The sequence below is a fragment of the Sciurus vulgaris genome (assembly GCF_902686455.1).
Source record: "Sciurus vulgaris genome assembly, chromosome: 12".
Classification (NCBI taxonomy): domain Eukaryota; kingdom Metazoa; phylum Chordata; class Mammalia; order Rodentia; family Sciuridae; genus Sciurus; species Sciurus vulgaris.
In genome coordinates this window covers 54,894,740-54,914,445 of record NC_136473.1, presented here as the reverse complement: position 1 = coordinate 54,914,445, position 19,706 = coordinate 54,894,740, and the positions used below count along the sequence as shown (strand labels likewise).

At 35.9% G+C, this 19,706-nt stretch overlaps 1 protein-coding gene across 3 annotated transcripts in view; it reads right to left on the bottom strand.

Annotated features, from left to right (window-relative positions):
* Positions 1-216: 216 nt before the first annotated feature.
* The window catches only part of DESI2 (desumoylating isopeptidase 2), a 48,353-nt gene continuing 28,863 nt past the window's right edge, over positions 217-19,706 (bottom strand). The window contains exons 2-6 of one of the 3 annotated variants that reach the window (XM_079107965.1): positions 18,897-19,048; positions 18,733-18,805; positions 16,016-16,109; positions 14,002-14,143; positions 217-2,610 (exon numbers count right to left, since the gene is read on the bottom strand). In XM_079107965.1, the coding sequence (XP_078964091.1) occupies positions 2,377-2,610; positions 14,002-14,143; positions 16,016-16,109; positions 18,733-18,799 (537 nt within the window). In that variant the 5' untranslated portion in view covers positions 18,800-18,805; positions 18,897-19,048 and the 3' untranslated portion in view covers positions 217-2,376. The remainder of the gene's footprint in view (positions 2,611-14,001; positions 14,144-16,015; positions 16,110-18,732; positions 18,806-18,896; positions 19,049-19,706) is intronic. The other 2 variants (XM_079107964.1, XM_079107966.1) reach the window with 2 other exon arrangements.

Genomic DNA, 19,706 nt, shown 5'->3' with positions numbered 1-19,706 from the left:
ATATATTTCACTTGGTTACAATAAAAAGTATATCCCACTAACTTGATCACACATATATTAATGACTAGATTTTTGACATGGGATATTTTCTTAGAGATCAGGTTGAGAACACGATTCATTTCCTCTAAGGGCAAGGAAAAGTGGGTTAATTAAATCCATTCTCAATTTAAACTGTGGAGAAGGACTCTCAGAGATTTTTCTGAAGTAACGTATTTCTTTTTCTCAAACTTAAGTACAATTAGATTGCAAGGAATCTCAGGTCCAGAACTTTATCTGCTGATAATTTGGCCCAAGGTCACTATTTCTACAAAGACCCTTTATACTATTTTAAAACTCCAAATGCTGCAGATAAAAGTAAATATGACAAAATAACAATAAAGTCATTTGTGTGCTGTGTTGCTGAAGTGTGGATAAGCACAAATGGGATGTTCTGTCTATTCACCAAGAAGTATCTAACTAATGGCTAGTTCTGCGGGTCAGTAGACCAGGATTAAAACATGTATATTTGAATAGATTAGAAAAACTCTAATCCACATTAATATAAAAATCCCAAGCCAACTGCATCAAACATTTACTATTAACCTGGGTTTTGGTACTAGAATTCTTCTTTCAGTGAACAACTTCCTGTTAGAGTTTTAATGTTTTTTCAAGTCAACAGTTCATAAAGATCATATATTCCTTCTTTCTATGACATCTCTGAAAGAGGTGCTCTGTTCCCTAAAGAACTGAGAGTAATTTGTAAAGGCTTTCCTCTCTGGAAACAGAACAGTCAAAAGCATAGAGTGGCTTCATTTTCCTCAGGTCAATGCTTATAACCCAAGGTTTATTTTCCCTATTAAGAGGGTGTGCTTAATTAAGTTGGTAAAAATCAATCAAAATCAGCTTATGTAAAAGTTAAAAATGTAGTTTACCGAACGATATGTATTGTCACACAGAGCAACAGTAAATAATCAAATCTAGAAGTTTAAATAAATGTAAATAACTTCAAAACTAACAATATATATAAAGGTGAAGTCACTGCCTTGGATCATTTATATACTACATCCAATATTTTATGTAGGACATTCATTCTTAAGGCAGAAAAATTGAATTTGACATGTAATGACTTGCTTCTTACATCCAAGGGTCAAACTGGGAGTAGACTCAAGCAGACAGCTCTTCCTTGCTAATGAGGATTTGTCTGTGGCAACAATTTTCTTCTTAGAGTATGTTAGGTAAGAGACGGACATTTGAAGGAACATAGAAAGATAAATTTGAGACACACAAATATGATTTCAATAAGAGATCAATGAGAACAGACATTCTATGAGGTGAAACTACTCCCAAGACAAACTAACAAACTCTGACATACCCTTTCTGATATGGTACATAAAAAAGTATGAAATATCAAAGAATTACCTTTTTGGGGTGTGTTTCTTTAGATTCTAGTTTTCAAGGTCTAGTATAAAAGGCGGCCTGAATAGTTAAGAGCAGTTGAATGTCAACTCATACTGCTACTCAGAAGGCTACCAATTAGGATATTCCTACCCCATCAACAAAATCCTGTGTGGGGAGGAAAATTATAATGTATTAAAATAAAAATGAAGTCCCTCCCCCACCACATGTGCAAAAACACTCGTCAGTTACAAGACGACTGTCTTCAACAAAAAACATCTTAATTATAGAATCAGAGGCATCAAAGCCAGACAGATACAAGAATACCACCCTGCTCAGGTGGGACAGATATTTGGGATGAAACCAATGGTTCCCTGGGCACCTTGGGAGCTGTGCTACTCAGAGTGGGAGGAGTGTAAAGAGGAACTGACCCAGGGTCCTGAGCCCTCAGGGCTGTATGTGCTCCTTCATATTAGGCCAGTTTGGTTCTCTGCATCCTGGTGCCAAAAATGTTAACAAAACAAATACAAATGTAGAAGACAATTTTTAAGCAGGTGAAGGTAACTAATTATGTAAGTACCTTTTTGTGTGCCTAAAATTTATGCCGTAGCTCTGACAATTATCAGGAAGTGTACAAAGATTACCTGCCTAATTTTTGAAGACGAAGATTTTCTTCTTTCACGGTGGCAGAAGTCCATGCAAGATTTGTAAACAGCGATACAAAATACTGTAAACGTAACTTAACAGAGCTTGTATAAAACAAGAAGTAACTCCAAATTTACAAGTGGGTAAAAAAAACCGAGGGCAGCTTCATACAAAGTTCTCCCTCCTGCGCCAAGTGATTTGTTTTTGATTACAAATATAATCCTGAGTTGAAAAACTGGGATTTGGGGGAGAGCCATCTTTGCATACAAAATATCCAAAGGATGTTTATTCTGTTTACTTTTCTCTAGTGATATTCAACTGCCAGAGACAGTTCTGAAGGGGTGACTTTGGAGACATTTATAGCTTGGTGTGGCGCCCGGGTCTGGAGCCTGCTGTAGCACTTGCCATGGCAGCGGATGCTGCAGCATCCTCTGCTTCTTCCAGTTCATCCTGGAGCTCTTGGCTGACACTAGACTGCAGGGCTGCAGGAGTGAGCCACTCCTTTGGGAGGCAACTCTGTAGAAAGGGTATACAGGAGCTGAAGTAGGCAAGTCGATTGATCCAGCGAGGAATCTCTTTCCCACAAAGAATCTACAGAGGAGAAAGAGTTCTGTATTAGGTAAGAGAGGTCAAGGCTATCTGGTCCACTGCCAAGGAAGTGGAGGACAGGAGGAAGGTGGATGTACAGTAAAGCCACTGCAGACCAGCCTTCAGTGCTGTCACTCCTGGCTTTTGATAATAAGGAGCCTGGGGTCCCTTCTGTCAGCTCCATTCCTTCCTTTCTGAAGATTCTTGTCAAGCTGCTTGACTTTTACATCTGTAAAATCAAGCTAATTCCACTTGGCTTCTTCCTTTCTTTGATCCTTGAACTTCTTTTGAGACACATGTAAAAGCACTTTGAACAACACGGGAGATGCTTCTTAATACAAGATATTATTAGAGCAATAAAAACCCTAGGCAGTCGGATGAGTTAATCTTGGGTATTTTCCTGTCGATTTTCCTTTTTCATAGATTCTTTTCTACTTTGCTCCAGTCTGTATCACTTCATTTTTCCTGGCCCCTTTACTTCTGTGCCTGACTCACTTGTTTCGAGGATGCTCATATTAGTTCACAAAGACGACTATGGTCAGAACAAGGCATGGAAGTCTGGCCAAACTTGGCCTAAGGCTCTAGTAGGGGAGAAACTGGCATCAGGAGGAATCTCTTTCAGCTACATGTGCTACATCTATTTGTTCATTTATCATTCTTCTCTTGTCCTCAATGTTTCTGAGTCCTTTCCCCTCATTTCAAACAGTAAGAACTAAGTCTTTTATAATACTAAATTTACTTTTTATTATCCTCTCCCTCTTGCACTCTAATTGAGTCCCTGCTCCACTCCCACTTTGGTGCTTTTGCCTCCAGTCATGACAAAGATTATGACCATGTGATCTGAAAGTGCCATCTTAAATATATGTGTATCTTTCATTAATGACCTTGGAAAGGGTTTCAAATGTCTATGTCCAAAAAATGAGTTAAAACTTAAAAAAAAAAAAAAAGTTGGCATCTGTAATTATGCAAAGATTTAGCTGTACCCCTTCATGGTCACTACATGTATTTTGAATACTATATTTCTGTCTTAACCACAGGGAAGGTGAGATGGTTTCACTTGAGGGAAGGGAATGTGTTCTGATCATTTTTGATTATCTAACACCCATTCCAGTTCCTGAGAGTAAGAGAGGCAGACGGTATTTAAAATGTCAAAAGAACGTGTACATGAACTGGATCTGGGAGAAAAGGGGCAACAACCTTGTATGATACCATTCCTGTCTACTCTTTTTTTATGTGATCCTAGGGATTAAAACCAGGGTCTTGTGACATCTATCTACTCATATAAGCACTGGCAAACCTGAAAGGTATTTAGGGATATCTACATATTTGGAGATTAACTGAGTAAGTAGCAACTATGAATACTTAATGTGTTAGCCACTGCTAACTATTCAACAGCCATTTCCCTCACTATTCTTTTTTCTGAGTGCTAATTTTATTCAGCTGTCTACCCTCCTCCATATTTTTCAATGTGTTACCGGCAAAGCTGACTTCATCTTAATCCTTGGCTTTATTAGCCTAGAACAGTTACGTAATATACAGCTACCTATTTTCATAGATGAAATTTTATTGGAATAGCCATGTCTACTCATTTAGGTACTGCGTATGACTCTTGGACTACAAAGGCAGAGGCAGAGTTGAAATCATGAATAGTTTATCCACAAATCTAAAATATTTACTATGTAGCTCTTTAAAAAAAGTGTGACAACATGTGGGTCAAAGTTTTAAAAACTTTGAGTCAAGACTTATTAGTAGGTCACTTAGCATTGCAACCTAAATTATTAAAACAAAATTGAAATTGTTGATAGTATGGTAAATGACATTTGTCTTAGTTATACGAAATGCATGTGTGTATAAATTGAGTCATAATTTAAAATGTACTTCTTACTATGGCTAGCCTTCAAAGAGTATTTGGTTTAAACAACATAACCACTTTTACTTTTAAGCTTCAATTCAGCAAGCTCTTTTCTAGGAATCTATTTCAGAGATATGCTGCCAAAAATAAGGAGGCAAGCATAGAGATATTCATTATAGCACTTTCTGTAATAGCAAAAAAGACTATAAAAATAATCCAAGTAACATTAATGGGAAACTGGTTGTATAAATTATGGTAAATCCATATAGGACTATTAAGCTGAAAAAAAATTGAGAAATTTCTCTATGTAATGCTGCAAAATGAATTCTAGGATGTATAGGAGTCCTCCCTTATCCATAGTTTCACTTTCTGTAGTTTTAGTTACTTGTGGTCAACTGAGGTCTGAAAATATGAACATGTGTCTTGAGTTTTTCAAGACAGAAACCATGTTTACCTAACTTTTATTATAGTATATTATTCTAATTTTTCTATTTTATTAGTATTGTCAATCTCTTACTATGCCTAACTTATAAATCAAACTTTATCATATGGAAAAACACTATAGGGTTTGGTACTATCTGTGGTTCCAGGCATGCACTGGGGGTCTGGGAATGTATCTCCCTTGGATAATGGAGTATTATTGTATTGCTGAGTTAAAAAAAAGGCAAAGTGGAGAGAAGGCTGTGAATATGACACTCCCATCATATATAAACATAATGATGTGACAGAATAACATTCATTGACATTCTAAATCAAGAAGAGAGAAAATGGAAGAAAGGAGTCATTAGTCCTAAGCAATTCTGAAGTTCAACTGGGTAACCTCCATCAGGTTTCTTTTTCTTTTCTTTTCTTTTTGGTACTGGGGATTGCACTCCATCACTGAGTCACATCCCCAGCCCTATTTTTTATATTTTATTTAGAGACAGGGTCTCACTGAGTTGCTTAGTGCCTCGCTTTTTGCTGAGGCTAGCTTTGAACCTGTGATCCTCCTGCCTCAGCCTCGTGAGCTGCTGAGATCACAGGAGTGTACCACTGCACCTGGCCTCCACCAGGTTTCTCACTCTGACCTTTGGGCCCTTGAGTCTGTCCCTGGAGTCATACTTCCTCCACTCTATTTTCTGTCTGTAGAATTTTCAGAGACTCAGAGTCTTGTTCTTATTTTGTCCTCTCTCTGCACTTTCAGTCCAAGGCATCAGTGTTCCTGCTAATATAATATTCTAAAAAAATGAAATGAGTCTCCTGTGTATTTTTTTTTTTTTTTTTTTTTGGAGGGGGGGACCAGGGATTGAACCCAGGGGTGCTTAAACACTGAGCCACATCCCCAGATCTTTTAATTAATTTATTATTTTGAGATCACTAAGTTGTTCAGGGCCTAAGTTGCTGAGGTTGGCTTTGAACTTGTGATCCTCCTGAGCTGCTGGGATTAAGGGTATGCACCACTGTGACCGACGGGTCTCTTGTTTATGTCATGTGATCACTCTATTAGACAAGAGAGACCCTCCACAGATCTTTTCTGGATAATCCATCTCCATTTTTGGTTTCCGCTGAGATGGTTGAAACGATCCAGAATCACACATTTAATCTCTTCAGCAATTGCAAAGGTAGTTCAAGTCACAACCTTAGACTTCTTTCTATAGCATGCTTTCCTAACAGTAAAGCTCTAGATTTTAGCATCTTTTGCAACCTGCATAGGCTGAGGATTCCCAAATCATCAAGTAATGATTCCTTTATTTGTTTAACAGTTCTTCCAACTTATCAATCTTTTCATCGTTTACTGTAAGCATCAAAAAGAAAGCAGGTGGCACTTCTATACTTTGTTTGGAAATCTCAGTTAAACATCTAAGTTTACTGCTAACAAGTTCTGCTTTCCATATAACTGAAAGGCATAATTCAGCTAAGCTTTCTGCCACCATGTAACAAGGATACCCTTTGTCCAGGGTATTCCTCATTTCCTTCTGAGGCCTGACTAGCAGCACCTTTAATATCCAAGTTTCTATTAATAGTCTGTTCAAGGTTAATCCAGGCTAGGCTTTTTCTGTCAAACACCTCAAACTCCAGGCTTGATATCTCACCTAATAATTCTAACATCATCTGTACTGTTTTTGGTATTTTTATTGTAGCACCCTATACTTTTAGGTACTGACATCTGTACTAGCTCCCTATGGTTGCTTTAACAAATTACATAAACTTGGTAGATTAAAATATCACAAATTAAATTTCTTATAGTTCTAAAAGTCAAAGAAGGGTACAGGGGAGTGGAATGGAAGATAGATTTCCATGAATATACTACTACATTTTTCAGATTTGACACTGGAACCATGGAAAGAATTTATATAAAACAAAATTAAATTGAAAAACTGATAAAGCACTTGCCTAGCATGTGTGAAGTCTTGGGTTTGATCTGGAAACAAACAACAACAACAACAAAAAAAAAAACAAAGGAGCTTAAACTGTGTACTGAGTTGGTAAAACTACACAGAGAGAAATGATTTTAGTTCATGTGAAACACACAAATTTGTATGTCTTTATTAAGTTATGCGTTATACTCTTAAGGACTGAACAGACTCCAAAAATCTACACCTTTCTAGTAATTATATTGCTGTTGGTTGCAGTGGTGATGCTATTATTCTAAAGTTGTTCTAGGTATGGAAGGATAAAACAAAATGAGTAATTATGGTGCTGTTGCTGACAACTGGGATTTTTTTGACTTGAGATAGAAAACACACAGATATAGTATTGATTAGGTTAAGTTAAAATCCTATAGCCTGAATTTGTGGTAAAAACATTACCATGACTACAAAAAGTCCTAGCTCTGTCTACTAGGGGAAAAAGGAAACCAAGAACCCATTAGCAATTTAGTAGTAACGAGCAACCAAGATTAAAGTTTCTAAATATTTTTCATTAGAAATAATCCTGGGATATCTTGTCATATTAGAAAACAAAAAGGCAATCAAAGATTATTTAGAACAAATCAAAAGACTTAGGAGCAAACTCAAAGAGACTCCCACTGATCAAAGATGAGTCAAGAATAATAACTGCACTGAACTAAAACACATAAAGCACTTTTAAATCTGGGAGGAAGGGAAATTTATGATACTTAATTTTCAAAATAGAAAAAATATTGGTAACCTTTGAAAAGTTCTAGGGAGGGAATTTGTGTCATGGGTTCCTAAAAATACCTTTAGTTTTGATGATGTGCTAAGAGGACTTAGGATTTGGTATGTAGTTATATTTACATCTATACCTTATTACAGTGAAAGAATGTAAAAGGATATAAAACAAAATTAGCAAGGGAAAAGGAACATGGGGTAAAGTCTAGAGGAGCCTCTGGGTTTCCAATCCAATTGAAAAATTGGTTGAGTCTGTTTCTGATAGAAATACACTGACTGAATCTTTGTTTCAGATGGATTACTCAAAGGCAGTGAGTTCCAGTTCCATCTGTTAGATTAATACCCTCCTGAGTGTGGATGACATGTATAGGAGTTGTGTGGGAAGTGCAGGAGCTGAGGCCACCCTGCTGTCTTGCAGTTAGCACTGAGGTATGAGCACAGTCGCAGCATCCTGTATGAATTCAAAATGCATGCAAAACTTATAAAGGCAGCATGGGAAGGTTTTCTTTAGGAAAAAGCAGTACTGAAAGACAGACTCAGTATTGAAAGACAAGTCTTCTTCCTTAGAGCTTCCCCACACACCAGAGTTTTGTCTTTTGATGTTGTTGCAAAAATCAGTATGCATCGTTTAGCAATCATAACTTCACATCTTAAAAATGGTCCCCTACTTTGAGACCTTTTGTCTGGAAGGGACGTACTATAGGGGCAAAAGTTTTTGTACGAAAATATTTTTACATAACAACCAGAAAAGATGTATCTATCGTATTAAGGATAGGTCAGAATTAAATCCTGAATTTTCAGAAAATTTCAAAATGGGTTTATAGAATCATCTGCTCCACTTTCATCCTGATCATTTATCTACTGAGTAGCCAATAGAAAATCATTCCATTTCTGGGGACAGCTGCATTTAGTAATGACCTGACTAAGGTATACGTACCAGGAGAAAGGTAAAGGGGAAGGAAGAAAGCTAGGCTATCAGTCCACGGTTGCAAACTGCAATTAATCTAGAAAGTCCTCAGATTAGACTGCAGTGAAATATCCATGTTAGGAGTGGGTACGGGGGTCACAGTTCTGGTGACGTGGGCTTTCCCCACTCTTTGTAACTTTGGGCAGTAATCAAAAGTCAGGAATGTAATTAGTTCCTGGTACTGGAAATACTGAGCTGATTAACAGCTTGATTTCACCAGGGAAGCCCTTTCCTGTGGACACCTGCAAGTATCCCAGATGGTTCATCAACATTCATGTTTTTATCGGTTAGAGCCTCACATATGGGTGTTCTAAATCTACAATGATTTCCAAGTAGAAGTCTTGTTCCCTGAGTCTGTACCTTTCAGTTTACCTCAGCTTGTGCTGAGGCCAAAACAGTATAACAGTCAATGTCGGGTTTCAGTTTAAGAACCAAGTCCAGGCAATTAGGATCTGTGAATTCAGGATACCAAATAAATGAACAAAAAGGCTGACAAAAGATGCTAAAGGGCCAGGCAGCCAGGTTTCCAAGTTCAAGTGATAAACAAGGTTTTTCTAAGCCCTTTCTAAAATCTACTCAAAAATAGGCACATTGAGCTGGTCAATCACTGTCAGATTTCATAAGTTTATTAGCAACTGACAACTGCTTTTAAAAACTTTTAATAACAATATTTTTCACCTGGAGAGTCCCTCTTTTCATGTTCTCTCTTTTCCCAGAGGCTCCAATAGGTAAACAAAACAAAACAAAGAAAAACAAAAGAATGACAACAACAACAACAAAAAAAAAAACAGTAAAAATCATCAGTTATGCAGACATTTTTTGCTTTTAATATTCAAAGAATTTAACTTCCATCCACTCTACAGCATTAAAAGCAAGGAAGTTGTCCTACTAACACTTTTTCTTTGCAGCATTCCTTGGTTGAGACAATTTTTCTTTTTTGTAAAATTACAAGCATGAAACATTTTACATTAATTTCTATCATATATTCACACTGCAATAAACCACAAAATACAAAGCCATTAAAAAAAAATCTTCCTTTTTTTTTTTTCTTAAATTGCAAATGTATTCAAATCCCCTAGCAGTAAATTTAGTATTTACAGGTTTAACATTATAGCTGCTTTGGGAAATTCTGGATGAAGTGTGAGTGTGTATGTGTGTGTGTGTGTGTGTGTGTGTACCTCAGCAGTAGCTAGGCTGCTACTAGCTACTGCTAGTAGCATGCCCCTTTTTTTGGTATTGGGAACTGAACTCAGGGACACTCTACTCCAAGGTCTTGCTAAATTGCAAAGGCAGGCCCAGGACTTGTGATCTTTTTGCCTCAGTCTCTTGAGTAACTGGGATTACAGGTGTGTACCACCAGCCCAGGTGATATGTTTGGTTCTTTGTTCCCTCCTCCAGACTAGAGCCTAAGGTTTTTGTAGGGTCCTGGTCATATACTTTGCTAAGCTGGTACCAAAATTCCAGTTTTGTAAACAAAAGGCAGGTACATAACATAAACCAAGTGATTTGTATAAACAGTTTAGGCACAGTGGGGCCACTTCTACTGTTCTAGAAACAGAACCCTCCTGAAATTCAAGTTCTCATATGCTAGGTTGGGGGTCAACATTACAGGCAGGCTTTTCTAAGCAGAGTAGTCTGGGATGTTAACTCACTCCTGCATAGGAACTGATTTTTCCCCCCACTTTTATTTTATTAATTTTTTTATTAGTGCATTGTAGTTACAGATAATGGTGGAGTTCATTTTAATGTAATCAGACAGGTACAGAATAAAATTTGCTCCATTTCAGTTCCTGGTACTTCTTTCCCTTCCCTTCCAAACTTATTTTTTGAAAACTAGTAAATAAAAGGGAAAGAAACAACCATCTATCCTGTTTTTTCTATGTGGACTGTACCTCACTCATGGTCCAGTTGAATGAACTTTGTTTAGATTCTGATTCAAACTTAACTATTAAAAAATTATGACAATTAGGGAAATTTGAACACTGTATAATTGGATAGTATTAAGGAATGAACACTGATTTTTTTTTAGGTCTGACAAAATTGTGATCATGTTAAAAACAGTCATCTTTTAGAGAGCTACAAAGTGAATATTTATAACTGAAATAAAATATTTGTGATTTTTCTGAACATCTGGGGAATGGTCCTGGTATTCTGGAGTAGGGGCTTATAGAGGAAACATGGTTAGCCGTGAAGTAATAATTTTTGAACAAGTAACAGGCACATAGGACTCATTATTATACTATTCTATTTTTATATGTATATAAAGGTAAGATATTTAGATTAGATCAGTGGCATTTAGTTGTGATAATGCTAGTGACTGTTTTAGAATTGGTCATTTGCCCCAATTCCAGGAAATATGGCCTGTTTTGGAAGGGGAGAATAAGTGGGGTCCTGGGAAAAAGTTTCACTGTTACTAAGGAAGAACCAAAGGGGGATAGAGTTTTCTTCATTCTCTGGATGTTGCGCCTAATATTGTTAGGGCTATCTGAAAACTGTAAGGGGAACCATAGACTGAAAGCAGAGATCGCAGCTTAGAGAGATGAAAAGAAAGACATTAGGGCCCTCATGACACACTACTGAGACAGTGACCATATTGACAGGAAACCTGCAGTATTCTGGACTTCCTGTTTTGGGAGATAAAATGTTTCCTCTATGTTTAAGCCAATATAAATTAGATTCAAATGGATCTAAGTTATTGACTAGAGGTTGGCAAACTTTTTCTGTAAAGGCCCAAACAGTACATATTCTAGGCTTTATGCCATAAAGTCTTTGTTTAACTACTCAATTCTCCATTGCAGCCTGAGAGCAGTTAAGGTAACAAGTAAATAAATGAACATGGTTGTATTTCAGTTAACTACATAGATACTGAAATGTGAACTTAACATATTCTATATGTGTCATTATATATCCCTGTTTTGATCTGTCAATGACTGAAAAATGTAAAAACCACCTGTAGCTTACAGGCTACACAAACATAAATAGTATGCTGGTATTGGCTGGCAGGTTATGGTAGTTTGCTAATCCCTGTGGACAGGAAGTATCTGTACTGCTAACATTGTAATTTAAATGGTGATCATGCTTAGAATTTTTGGAACAATGTCAACATAAGAGTACACATATAAACAATCAACTATAATTGCCTATGATTTTGTCTCTCTGCAACTGGTTATAAGACACACATCTCCTCAACTATGCTGTCAATGATGTAAAAGCACACAGTTTTACTACATGTCTTTTGAGCACCTAACATTAAATTCATTTGCTTCCATATATACGAGGTTCACTAAAATAGCTTCTTCTATCTCTTACCATCTGAGTTCTAGTTTCAAAAGTACCACAAACAAGCTGAGTGGCCTTGGTGAAATCACTTAACTTCTGGATCTTAGTTTCTTTAAACAATTTAGCTTTCATAAGAGAAAAAACATGAAAACTGTGGGCTAAAAAGATGGCTCCTATCCCTAATATGGTTTCAGGTGCAAGCTAGGGCTGAGGTGGTGGTATAGGTGCTCAATAAAGTTATTAATTTATTTGGGAGAGAAAATAAATCAGAATCAGAGGAAGTAATGATAAAGTCTAACTTGAATAAGAAGTCAGGGTCTAATCTGAGTACTCCATGACAATCTTTCATAAGTCTTTTTCTAATCAGAGCCCATTCCTTGCCTATGAGGACAATGGATTAGATGCTATTATCTCTATCCATTTTAACATCCTATGAATCTTTGAATGTGTTCCCTAAGAATGTAATATCTAAGGTCAAAAATGCTTAGAACTGTGACTCAGGAGGCTGAGACAGAAGGATTTCAAGTTTGAGGCTAGCCTCAGCAACTTAGTGAAATCTTGTCTTAAAATAAAAAGACTGAAGATATAGTCCAGTGGTGAAGCACCTGTGGGTTTGATCCCTAGTACTGGGAAGAAGAAAAAAAAAGCAGCTTAGATCCACCTGCCCTCCCTTTCCTGAAAATCAATAAGGTCACCTCTACATTATCAATACAAGCACTAGACTACTGGTGGTGATTCTCAAACTTTTATTTTCATGTGAGTCATCTGAGGATTTTGTTAAAATAAGATTTGGATTAGTATATTCATAAGTGGGGCTGGGTAACACTGCTATCTCATGACACACACTTTGGCTTGCACAGTAACAGACCCCTTTAACCCTGTAAAGAGAGCCATGCTGAAGAAGCCATGAGGGAAGTAAAAAAGGTCAGGAGCTGATAAGCATTTCTGTAGAGAAGGTTACACAAACAGCAGCTCATTTTCTCCTTTATACCTTCCACAATTTCTGTGGTACCTTGATGCTGTCCCTGCATCAAGAGTCAAAGTTGGGGTGCCACTCAAGTAGTATTGAGTTCTCTAGATATTATTTTATAATCTTTTTAAAATTTCTTCCCTCCATCTTCTCTTTATGGTCCTTTAATTTTACCTAATTTTGGTCTTCTGCTTAGGAGTCAAAAATTGGGAGGGCAAGTAAGTGCCTGTCATAGGTTTGCAGAATAAAATCTCAAGATAGGAGAAATGAATTACTTGTTAATAAGAGTCAGGAAAACATCCACATTGGCAACTAAAATTTAGCACAATTACAAGACCTGTACTGAATTTATATATTATAACCTCATTTTGTTATTTATTTTTCACTTGGCAAGTGAAATTTAGCAAAATTTTAGTACCTAAGAAATAGGTCTAGGCATTTTGTTTTAAATTTTTTGTAGTTGTAGATGGACAGAATATTTATTTTTATGTGGTGCTAAGGATTGAACCCAGTGCCTCACACATGCTAGGCAAGCACTCTGCCGCTGAGCTACAGCCCCAGGCTGGCATTTCTTTTTTTAAAGTGAAAGTTTCAGGTTATGTTATGTTTGGATCTTAAATATCCAAAGGTTCATGTGCTCGATAACCAGTGTGAGGTGCTACTGGGTGGCAGAATATTTTAAGATGTGGGACCTAGTAGGAGGTCAACAGGTCACTGAGGTTGTGTCCTTGAAGAGGGTAAAGGACCTGACCCCCTCTTTCTCTCTCTCTAGCCACTATGGGATAAACAACTCACTCTGCCACATGTTCCCTGTCATGATGTGCTATGCTGCCACAGGCCCAAAACCCACAGAGTTGACCTACCATGGACTGAAACCATGAGCCAAAATAAACCTTTCCCTTTTTTGTTTTTCTTGGGTAAGTGCTACAGTAAAAGAATGCTAACATGATATTGCAATAAAATGAGTAAGAATAAGACACAACTATCTATACTCTCTACTGATGGTAAAGGATGAAAAGAATTATGATTTAAAGTTGTACTAACTCTAAAGTTGCCAACTCTGGAAAGACCATACAAGAGAAAGAAATACAATACTGTGTTTCATACAACATGGATAATCAGAAAAATAAATTAAATGAGATTGAATATAGTGGGACAGCAAGTATACAATTATTGTTATTTATCTGAAGAACTTTTAGGATAAATTTTAAGTTACCTCTGATAAAGCTGAAGAAAAGTGATTGCAGTTTTTATGCATCAAATGATATGCATTGCCTTTATATTCTTTTCCCAGTTCTTCTACAATTTTTTCTATATCATCTTCTAGGAAGTCAGTGCTTCCTAAAACAACAGCTTCTCTTAAAGAACAAAAAGAAAAGAAAAGATAAAAATGAAAAAAATGAAAAAAAAAAAAAAAAACCACAGCTGTGTGAGGTTCAGTTATTTATAAGTATATTTAAAAGCTTGTTTATTTCCAGGAATGTTATGATTGAAGTAATAAATCAGGGTTAATAAGACTAAAGGTAAATGAGATATTTTTAAAATTTCAGTTATTTTAGCTCCTACTTTTCTGCAACAAGCTTATAAGTACACTATTTTCTAATTATACAAATATACAAGTTGTCTTCTTTAAGAAACAATATATGTCATTAGAAAAGCAGTTCCATGCTAAAATTATTTCTGTTGAATTACACTCACCAGCAAAGGGCTGGATATATTTTCACTCAAAAACAATTTTTTAAATTTATCTGCCACTGTGCTGCAATGAGATGAACTGTCAAACTTGACTATATTTTTAAAAACATTATAAAAAATACCAAACAAAAGACAACCAAAAACTACTACCCTGGAAAATGCAATAGACATTATTCAATAAAAGGCAGAACTTTAGTCAGAAACAAGTTAGGGTGTCGGAGAAAGCTGAAAATAATTAGAAAATTATTTTATTATCAAGACGTCTTGCTAAAAGGAAACCTAAGGAATTGATTCAAGATGCATTATAGCACCTTCCACACATAAATGTTTTGATTCAGTGATAAGCTAAGAGAGTTACAACTGCAGTATGTAAGCCCTGTACTGAATTTCTATATTATAACCTCATTTCATTACTTTTCCTTGGCAAGTTAACTATTCAGAAGTCCACAAATTTTGTTTCTTTTCTTTTCTTTTTTTTTTTTTTTTTGGGAGGGGGGAAGATTAGGATTGAACCCAGAGGCACTTAACCACTGCGTCACATCCAAGATAGGATCTCAAGATAGGCGAAATGAATTACTTGTTCTTTTTAAAATTTTGAAGACAGGGTCTTGCTGAGGCTGGCTTTGAACTTGCGATCCTTCTGCCTCAGTTGCCTGAGTCATTGGGATTACAGGAGTACACCATTGTGCTTGGTCTACAAGTTTCTTTAAAGGCTCTTGAAACTAAGATTCTAAATATTAATAAAAGTAATTCTCTTCAGGAATAGAAATTTGATTATTAGCATTTAGATTTTCATTGTTGTTTACCACTCATAAAGCTCATGAGAACACTCACATCCATACTTTTTTTTTTTTTTGTAGTGGGGATTGAACCCAGGGGCTAAGCTTAACCACTTAGCCATAACCCCAGTCCTTTTAATATTGCATTTAGAGACAAGGTCTCACTAAATTCCTAGGGCCTTGCTAAGTTGCTAAGGCTGGCTTTGAACTCGAGATCCTCCTGCCTCAGGCTCCCAAGCTGCTGCGATTACAGACATCCATAGGTTTGAGGTTTATCATTATATGTGAAACCTTTATCTAAATTATAGTTTCCAGGCTAATCAGCTGTTTAGTTATTTCAAATTTATAATGTTACTTTCATTGGGAAAATGAAGGTATTTTAAAGTGATATGTAGGCCACAATAAACTTTTCCTCTTTTCCCCTCTTAGGAGATGGGAAGAGATGGTTGGGTAGGAGTTTTCTGAGGCAGAACCTGAGTTAAACAAAGACACAAATATTTAAAAACTAGACAGAATAACCTATGTAGGTCCTGAATAAAACCAACAGAAGCTAATTTTAGACACTTTATTTGACTAATTTTCATCTTTGCATAACAATTTAAATAAATACACACATAAATATGATGTCAGCAAATAAACAAAGTTAAAGAAACATTTTAACTTTTTAGATTTCAATCTACAGAACAAATTCTACATGACTGAAGAACAAATTTTGGTTCCTAAGACAGTGTAATGAAAATTATCCTCCCTACTTACTTAAATTTAAATGTTTCTCCTAGTTCAGAAGCATTTCCTGGGGAAATTTCAAATATTCCAGAAAAAGGATAAGGATGGCCACCATAAGCAAATTCTGCAAAGAGAAAACTCATGATTTTTAGTATTTATCACATAAAATTTAACCAGAATGCTCAATTAGCTTTCATAAATGATGAGGCTAATGATAACATCTAAACATAAGCTGCTTTCATGATCATCTCATTTAGCTATTACAGTTGTCACAAAAGATCTGAAACTTGAATAATAAAAGATACTCAAAGGTAATCTTGATTGCTATATTTATTTGTATTCACAAAAAGGAGAGTGACTGTTCAAAGGTGAACAGTCTCTCTGCAAAAGCATCATGCCAAACTAAGTAGACAGTCAGGTCAGTGTTTTGCCACTTTTAAAACTCACACTTGAGTGGAGAAACTGTCTAACGACATTGAATTTTCATGGTTTCTGGGATCAAGACTCTCAATTTATGCTGGAGTCAAGGGTGAAACATCAAACCTGAAACATTGAATTCAATTCCTCTCATTCCAAAAATGAGCTGTCAGAATTAACATATACACCCATGGCCCACACAGCACAATAAATCTTTTAGCTAGGAGGACACTACATGTATGTCCAGATCATAAATATAAACTCTCCTCTAGAACAAAAATAGAGAATAGTTTCAAATCGGGAAGGAAGAAGAATTTCTGACTACAATTCTATTCTCTCAGGTAGATTTTTAAGTGGTTAAGTCTTAGATATAAAGAATTCCAAATAAATATTTAAATTAATCTCATCACTTAAGATTTATTAAATATAATCTTAAAAGGTCTTAGAACAAAGCATAGGAAAGAACAAGGCATGTACTAAGTTTACTTCTGATTTAGACCTTTCAGAAAAAAAATGATGTAGATGAGAAAGTGTTTAGTACTCAACTCTGAAATATAAATTCTACATTTTTAAGGATAGAATTTTATAGAGATATTGTAGATAATCAGATCGGACATAGGAAAAGCACATCTAGATTTAACTCTCTCAATTATGATAACGAAAGACCAAGACCCACTTATTCTTTTATACAAGAAGCAATCATCCACTTTCAAGAATGTATTTGGTCCTAGTTTTGCTATGTTTACATGGACATGTTTTAAATCATGTTTCTAATTATTTCTAAACCATTTTATGAAGAGGAGCTATAATTATTCAGGTAAGAAAGCAATGGGCCAGCATATAAGAACATTTGGGTTCAAATCCTACTTGTTAGGATATGACTTTCAGTAGGTTTGAGCTTCAGTTACTTCCTCTGAAAAACAGAGAAAATGCTACATGCCATCAACCACTGCACAGTAGTTCATGTGGTTCAAAACTTGAAGGCACTTCAAAAACTGTAGCATATGAACTAAATTTTAGTCAAAAAGGAATACATGTACAAATTTGGTGAAAGTCACACAAAGCAATAGAACAAATGCACAGACCACAACAGCACACATGGCGATATTCTAACCATTAAAACTTTCAGTCCAAACATCTCATTGCATCTTGGGATTATTTGGTAGGTGCAGCCTTTCAAGTGAAATGGAGCTAAAATAGCAGATCTTTGTAGCCAAGATTTAATATGCTAAACTGCATATAGAAGCAGCTAATGTGGAATAAAAAAGGGACAGGCCTGGGGATGTAGCTCAGTGCTAGAGCACCTGCTTAGAATGCACCAGGCTGAGTTCTAGCCTCACTACCAAAAAAAAAAGTGTAAGTACCACATTGGTACATTTAAGGAAATTGGTCTGTCCTTTATTTTAGCTAAAGCTGACATGTAGTCTTCAGGAGTAACTCTGAGTAAGCCACAATAACATTCTTAGAGGTTATAGACTGCCTAGCCTATGTTAATAAAGGCATTTCTGCTGTAGGTTAACTTTATGCTTCAAACTGGTATATTATCATAACCCTCATGAAATGGGCAATGTGATCTGTCTTAGGCAGATTATTACTAGTTACTAGTTACAACCCGATCAGGAATAGATCATCTTGCACCAAGAGTGGGAACCAGAACAATGGAAAAAGCTGCTGAAAACACAGCTGCTTGGTTTGAACAGCTCCTGTCATGTGTATCATAATAAAGCATAATAAAGGTAACAAAAATGAAAAGGGCTGAGTTTATGACAAAGGCCATCATTCTTGAGCAAAATGCTAGATGTAATCTAAAGCAGGATTTGCTCAGCAATGTCTTTAGACTTTACAGATGCATATTTATAGGTCTACAAAACCAAATTTATTACTGAAATTCCCTCAGGAAATTTGTATTGCAAATTAACATTCTCTAACACCAACCCTTTTCCAACCAAGATGACTGTTTTCATCAAGTTATTTTCAAAGTGCAAAGTTTCTTAGGGACTCTAATATACATTAGAGCAAAACGAACTATCACAGCATAGTATTGGTATTAACAATCTCAAAAGGCAAATATTTTGTTAACATGTAGTATTTAGAATAAAAGATGATGAAATGAATGTATGCCCTTGTACTCTGAGTACTTTCTCCCCAGATACATTCTATTTTGGGCATTTTTCCAAAACAGTACAAACACGGGAAGATTCTCCTTACCCATTTTCTGCAATAACATGTGGAAGTGGTTAAAAGGAAAGAAAAAAAGCTATAATTATGATTTTGCAATTCCTTTAAAAAACAAAATGCTCAAAAAGTATTTAAACTGTATGTACACATACCTCTGCCATATACTTCAATTCCTGAATGAAAAACTCCAATTCCAATAGATGAGGTGTATTCATTCATCCAGTACTAAAAAAAACAAAAACAAAAAACAGAAAAGATTCCAAACATCCATTCACTTACAACTCAACTACACATTATAGGAAGCATGTAATCTCACTTCTTAGCATCTTCCCTTACAACTCTGAAACTCCCGTGATAACAATTCATTTGACCCATGCATGTCTTCAAGGCTTGTGTCACATCTCCTCTGGAAGGCCTTCCTGTGTTCCAAGTGAATGCCTCAATTTCAGTCCCGTACATTATCTAAAGCTTGGACATAAGCAATAAAATATAAACCCGGTCAGGTTGGCAAAAATTTTACATAAAAGATCATCTGTTAGTGATTTTAAAAAATAGATAATCTCTGCTTTTCTGTTTATTTTTCTTTGATAATTCTAAGCTTTTAATTTTATTATCTCTGAAGGCAGGGATATTCTATTCTATTCTTTTCAACATCATCTATGGCATGTGTCATATATCCTGGTCCAGCTTAAACTTTACAATGATAAAGTACAAGAATAAATAATATGAAGCACAGAGGTTAGAATAACCTTCTTATATCACTGGTATAAAGAAAATTTCTTAGAAAAGGTGCTATCCAAACTGGGTCTTTAGGAACAAATGATGTTTCCCTAGACACAAACTGGATGGGGTAGGGGAGGAGGAAAAGAAATGCTAGGAAGGTGGAAGGGGAAAGGAGATGTATATAGGTAACGATTCCAAATTACTGGAGAGGATTAAAATTAGAAAGAGTAGAAGTTAACAGTTCATTAAACAAACAGGTAACACTTCAACAGTGTTACAAACCTATTAGATTTCTCCTGGTTTAGAGGATAGATAACACATCTTTATTTTTTCTAGGTTTACTCAAGTCTTACTTAACCTTGGCTCCATACTCCTAGCCAGTTTCTCCAAGGTGTGGAAAAAG